This window comes from Ambystoma mexicanum, chromosome 9 (genome assembly GCF_040938575.1).
Source record: "Ambystoma mexicanum isolate Mex_15411 chromosome 9, UKY_AmexF1_1, whole genome shotgun sequence".
NCBI lineage: Eukaryota > Metazoa > Chordata > Amphibia > Caudata > Ambystomatidae > Ambystoma > Ambystoma mexicanum.
The window spans coordinates 1,271,679,450-1,271,685,581 of NC_090931.1; the positions used below are offsets into that span (position 1 = coordinate 1,271,679,450).

The 6,132-nt window shown below is 48.3% G+C and overlaps 1 protein-coding gene across 1 annotated transcript; it reads right to left on the bottom strand.

Moving 5' to 3' along the window:
- Positions 1 to 411: 411 nt before the first annotated feature.
- EN1 (engrailed homeobox 1) lies at positions 412 to 5,847 on the bottom strand. Its single transcript, XM_069616599.1, has 2 exons — positions 4,837 to 5,847; positions 412 to 1,209 (listed from the first exon to the last, which is right to left on the bottom strand). The coding sequence occupies exons 1-2, from the start codon at positions 5,429 to 5,431 to the stop codon at positions 893 to 895; spliced, it is 912 nt and encodes a 303-aa protein (XP_069472700.1). The 5' UTR covers positions 5,432 to 5,847; the 3' UTR covers positions 412 to 892.
- Between the last annotated feature and the right edge of the window lie 285 nt (positions 5,848 to 6,132).

Sequence of the window (6,132 nt, forward strand, 5' to 3'; positions counted from 1 at the left end):
TTCGCTGTCTCACTCCCGCTTCCCCGCCTCTCCCTTCGTTTTTTCCCCCTGTAGCTCCCTCTTATACCCTGTCCTCGCCTCTCCATAGCACGATCTTCTCCTGCTCCTGTTCGCTTTCAGTCTTTGTCCCCCTTCTCTCTTTACACGTCCCTCCAGCAAACCCAGGCCACCCCACACAGCATCGGGCTCGAGCCGAGGACACTGCCTGCAAACACGAGACATACTTCTGCCCTTCAAGTTTTGGGAAAAGCCACACATACCCTTCAGAATATCTTTCAATTTAGCAGACACACATTTTATAGCAGAACTGAAAGAAAAAACAGACGGTATTCCGTGACATCATCTGAACCGACGTAACTGCCTTCCCACATCGACCGCCCGTCTCCAACTAATAGTCAAAGTCGTGAAAAAAACTGTTAAAAAATAAACAATATATTTGTACATGCGTTATTCATTATGAATGTCACACATTTTAATATAAAAACAATAATTTACAATCAGTCTGAATCCTGAACACAGTCTACACTTTATTTTAGACTAGGGATTTCTGAACATAATAAAATCTTTGGCTTGGATCGACGGTTCAGTATTGCAGCCCGGTGAAGATTCGAACAAGTTGGCTTAAAAGGGGACAAATCCACGCAAAAAAAGTTCGACCTGGTCAGACATATACTTAAACATGAGCAACGACATCCAAAAAGAGAACATTTCGCTAGACGTGTGTCTTACCTGGAATTAAATATATACAAGATCATAGGAGGTTTGGCTATATAGATATCTGTAAATGTTTCTATTTAGTATGATCTTTAGACACAGATCCTATTTAAAGAGCACCTCAGTCATTGCCTCGTCCTCCGGGAGATTGTGAGCGTGTCCTTTGGGTGGAGGGGCGTCATTCGCTGTCCTCTTTGTCCTGCACCGTGGTAGTGGAATGGTTGTACAGTCCCTGGGCCATGAGATGGAGTGCTAGACCGTTCTTGAGGCCCGTTGCTTTCTTGATTTTGGCCCTTTTGTTCTGGAACCAGATTTTAATCTGGGACTCATTCAGATTAAGTTCTTGGGCCAGAGTCTGTCTCCTCTGTTCCGTTATGTAGCGGTTGGCCTGGAACTCCCCTTTAAGTCTCTGCAGCTGTTCAGCTGTGAACGCTGTCCTGGGCCTCTTATCCTCTTTCTCGTTCTTCTTCTTTTTAAGTTTCCTGGTGCGTGGACCTTAAGAATGAAAAGAATTGCAAATGTAAACCGTTTGAAATTATTGGGCTGGCCATTTCTTTGCAAGAAACGTTACTCGCGCCTAAATGCATCCATCCCATTCCACCCTTCATAATCCGTCCATCTCACCCATCCCCCAATAACATTAGCGAGTTCAGTAAGAATGGTGTATATATGTGCTGGCCATGTTCTAAAAGGGGAAGAAGGCGGTGTATCCTTCACGTGTATTATGTTTTATTGGAATTATTTATCCCCAAGGATAGGGTGTAGCGAGTGTCATTTTAAATTAACGTTGTGGCCAATGTCTTAAGGCCTACTCAGGAATGATGAACGTTCGAAAACGAGTTGTTTTACTTTACAAAAATGATTAATAAATGCAGACAAGTGTGTAGGCGGTTAAAGGGAAAGAGGTACTCCGTAAAAAAAAACATCACAGCATAGCACATCTCGACAGCGAAGAGCCGAAAAATGCTCAATAAGGAACAATGTGTACAAAACATGCTTAGAAATAAAAACCAAGCAAAATTTGGTTGACAGTAACACTTGAGAAAGAAGTGATGTTGAACTGTTTTGAAAATTGGAGTACTAAGTATATTAAAACAAGTTTCTTGGATTTTTTAATTATTTCGGTATGTGCAGATGTATCTTCAGCAATTATCTAACTTTGGCGAAATTCAGACTATTGGCAATGTTGTGTTTAGTGACAGCACATTACACGCATATATTAAGATGTGCAAAGATTAATATATTCAGGAACATGCATTTTAGAAGCTGCTATTTATGTAAAAGAGATTATTTCTGCTTGCGATATATTTATTGAAAAAAAGCTGTGACATTGTGCAACCTATATACTACTCCATATTTTTGGCATATGCCAAAATAAATACCAAAGAACACTGGATTATTCAAACAGTACATGAAAATGCAATTGAAAAAATGACATCACTCCCCTATTGAAGATATACTAATACAAAGTTAGCTGTTCTATTGTTTAAAAGCTCTGTTGTGAAGGGGCTAGATGGGTGGATAGATAGATAGATAGATAGATAGATAGATAGATAGATAGATAGATAGATAGATAGATAGATAGATAGATATGCATTTAAAGCAATGGCGTCCTTTGCTCGAAGATGAAAAATATTGCTCCCTGGGCAATGTTTTACCACAAGTCTAAAGTAAATATCTACATGCACAATGTGCTCGTATACTATACATGTATGCCCGGAAATAACTCATAGTAGACTTAGATTTATGTTATATTGACGATGTGGAATCACATTAAACAGAAATACTGTTTAATGTACAGGGGACGCTATGAGTTTCCATTGAACGTACGCTGAGACAACTAAAACGCAGGGCCTAATACACTGAACGTTTTCCAATGGGGGTTTGCCATTATGTAACGCTTCTGTGAATTAGGCCCTATCTAAAATGAAAGCTTGATAAAATGTGAAGAATCGGACAGAGTGGAGAGAAATATAACTGTAAAATAAAGAGCCTTTCTTTTCTGACATTGCTGTCAGGGAGACATGCGGCCTAGCACAGGGCTTCCCGTGTGCAGTGCCTATATTTCATGGGCACATTTTATTTAAATGTTGTATTTCAAAGAGTGTAGCGGCCCATTTGTGTACGAGTTTGTATCTATACATTCTGGTAACAATATTATTTGAAATCTTTTACGGTAACCGATTAATTTCAAACGGGCAACTCTAAAATTAGGTACGATATTTGTTGAATCAAGACTGAACATAGCATCCACTTTAAAACTCAAAGGGTGATTAAAAGTATAGATGCCAGGAGAGTGGGCGGCATGATTTCGCCTGCAGTCAGGGTGGGCATGCTTGTCCGCCCCAAACAGAGCTAGCCTGCAAACACATCTGCATGTGGACAGGAAGCACTGCCGAATGGTGCCGTGAGAATGCTAATAAAATCATTTTCTTGCTCATCAGGTGCCTGGAAAGAGACTTTTGTGGAGAGCCGAGAGTGACAGCTCAATCAGACAATCAATCAGTGTAGTCAATCAAAGTGGCTTTTGCGCGGCTCGAGTGGCTCGAGTGCCAGTGGCAGTGGTCTCTGCTGGGCCGGGAGGGAGAGCAGCGCAGGGGTCACTCTCCCTCCGCGAGTGCAGCGGTGCTCAGGGGTGCGAGCAGAGGGCCTCCGCGCGCAGAGTGCAGGCCACACATCAGACTCCCCAGCGTGCACACGCTGAACCACGAGAATATGCACACAAAGGCCCGGACACGGATTTCCCGCTACCCCAGAAACGGATCGCGCACTCTTGCTCCCAAAGGAGGACCGTTTCCTTTTTCTGAAAAGTCTCGCCATGCAATCCTGCAAAATGAATGTGAAGCACAGCACAGCTGCTAGATGTGCAACCGCTTCCATGGCATCCCTGCGCACACACCCGCGCATTCTCTCCATCTGACTTTCAGTGACACTTCTTGGAGTGTGAAGGTTTATTTTAGCATGCAATTAACACAACTGACTTTCAACTGTCAGCGTTGACAGTTCTATGTGTTTTCTTTGCAGTAACAGTGTGAACGCGGGGGTGATTGATTTCAGCAGCTAATCGCGGCGGCATAAATACTGACACGCCGCAACAAATAGAGTGCATGCCTGCATTTAATAGTTATGTGTTAGAAAACAAAAGAGGCCGAAGGAAAACGGTTATCCGCCGTTAAAAGTTTGGGCAGCTCGTTTGGTTGTCCAATTGGAAATGTCACACCGGAATCTCGGTAATATGATCTACGTGCCTCAGAAAAGGAGTGTCTCATTAAAAATGAAAAATGCAAAGTGAGTGACGATTTCATGTATCGGTATCTAAAAGTCTAGCCTTCAGCTGCAATGTCTTTCTTTACATTTCAACTGCAAAGGAGCGATATTTCATGGGCAAAATCGGCAGGGCTGGCATGCAAGTTAGGAGTTCGTGTTCTTGCATGCAGATCTAAGGGGCCTGCAGCCCACTCGGCTAAATATATTTAGACAGTGCTGCCGGAAATGAGACACTGGAATATGCCCAAGAGTGAATAATGTCAGCGGGGGTTGCAGCGAGGAACCCGCGTCCTCCATCTCACGTTTAAATGTGTCTTGTGTATGGCAGTTTGCCTGTGTGTCTGCTCGGCTCCAAGGCATCCAAAGCCCCTGGTGACAGCGTGTGCACAAAAACACAGGTCTGTGAGATGCGGGTACTGTCAGCGTGGCAGAAAAGGGGCGAATCATATTTGCCCATTGGTTTGCAAAGAAGTGGCCACAAATGTAAGGGATGGGAACATGTATTACGTTTGGAATTACACGCCGTTATTAATACCGCCGATTTTCAGCAAATGTCGCTATCCGCAAGTGCATGATTATTGGGAACATTTCGGGCCTGATTTACAAAAGGCTAGGCGAGAACTTTTGGGGTACCCAGTCATAATAATATATAACAAAGTTTACAGATGAATTCAAATAAGGAGGTGTGTAAATACGGGCTGTTTTCTGAATGTATGAACACTGGGGGGAAGCAGGCATGCTGCCTTGATTGCGCTATCGGGTGCTTGCTGCTTCTCGGCGTTCATGGAAAGTCTGGAGGGGGCAGGGGGTCCGTGGGCTGGAAGGTCCAGCAGCAGCTTCGGCCCGGCCACTTACCAGATGAGGGTCTGTCCGAGTAGCGGGTGCAGTAAACCCAGGCAGGCCACACCAGGGAGTCGCTTTTCACCGCGGCCCCTCCACCACCGGCGCCCATGAGCAGTATAGCCGAGCCTGGCGAGGGGCTATCCCGACTGCCGGCCTCGGAAGCCTTGGGCTGGCCGGCGGGGGAGGCGGCCGCCGAGGACGAGGAGCAGCAGCTGCTTCCGCCGCTGTCGCTGTGACAGTTCGAGAGCTCGAGGACCGCGGGCTGCGCTGACGGCCGCTCCGGGCCCAGAGGGTTCACATTCTCGCGGCCCGTGGAGCCGGGGCCTCGCTCGCGGCCGGGCAACGGCGGGTGGTGTCGGCCGGGCAGGGGCTCTCGCTTGCAGCCGAAGTCCGGCCGGAGGATGTTGTCTATGAAGAAGTTGGTGGTGCGGTGCGGGGCCGGCACATGGTGCTGCGCAGTGCCCGGCTGGGCCACCACCACCACGACGGCCGCCGCGCGCGGTGACGCCGCCGCGCGCCGGCCGCCGGGCGACGTCGCCGACGACACGCTCTCGCAGTCGCTCGCGCCGCACTCCTGCTGCCGTTGGTGCGTTCGAACCTCGTCCATGTTCAAAGCCAACGGCTCCCAAGGCTTCGGTTAGGCGCGCGCGGCGCCCGCTCGCCACCCCGTCAGGGCAACGTCTCTCCAACGGCCGCTTCACATCCAACGCACCGCAGAACTCGGCTCACTGGCAAACATTCGTAGTCTGGCAAGGATGCGCTCTGTTGGTAAGCGCCAGATGTTGAAAGTGGCCTTTTAAAACGTCGCCACGCGCTCTCAGGAGTCACAGATGTTTAGTGTTCACGTTTCTCTCTCGCTCTGTGTTTTTCCGCCTCTCCACCATCCTCGAGGTGCCCTGGCAGGGCTGGCTGCGTACCCGAGCCACTGCCGGCCTTTTTGTAATCTCTCTGACAACTCGGTGCCTTGGAATAACTCTCTCCCTCGCTCCCTGTCTTCGCCGTGCCCCTTTCCCCTCCCTCTCACGCACTTTTCCCCCTCTCCTCTCCCCTAAAAACATTCTCGGGACCGGATGCACGTGAGGGTGCGGCGCACGTGCGCTCGGCCAATGGGAGCGAGAGCTGCGGCCAGGCACCTGTGACGCCGGCCAATGGGAAGGCGAGGACGGTGCGCCAGGAAGCGGAGCGCAGTGTAAGAGAAGTCAGTCAGGGGAAGGGAGCGCGCTGTCTTCGAGTCTCCCGGCCGAGGTGGCGCGGGGAACGAGGCCATAACAAGAGATTCACGGACAGTCAAATCAAATATAGCGCCTC

Excerpts from the sequence above, each read along its gene's own strand:
- EN1 (XM_069616599.1), bottom strand. The coding sequence starts at position 5,431 with ATGGACGAGGTTCGAACGCACCAACGGCAGCAGGAGTGCGGCGCGAGC. Across the intron at positions 1,210-4,836 it reads CTCGGACAGACCCTCATCTG|GTCCACGCACCAGGAAACTT; the intron begins GTAAGTGGCCGG and ends TTCATTCTTAAG.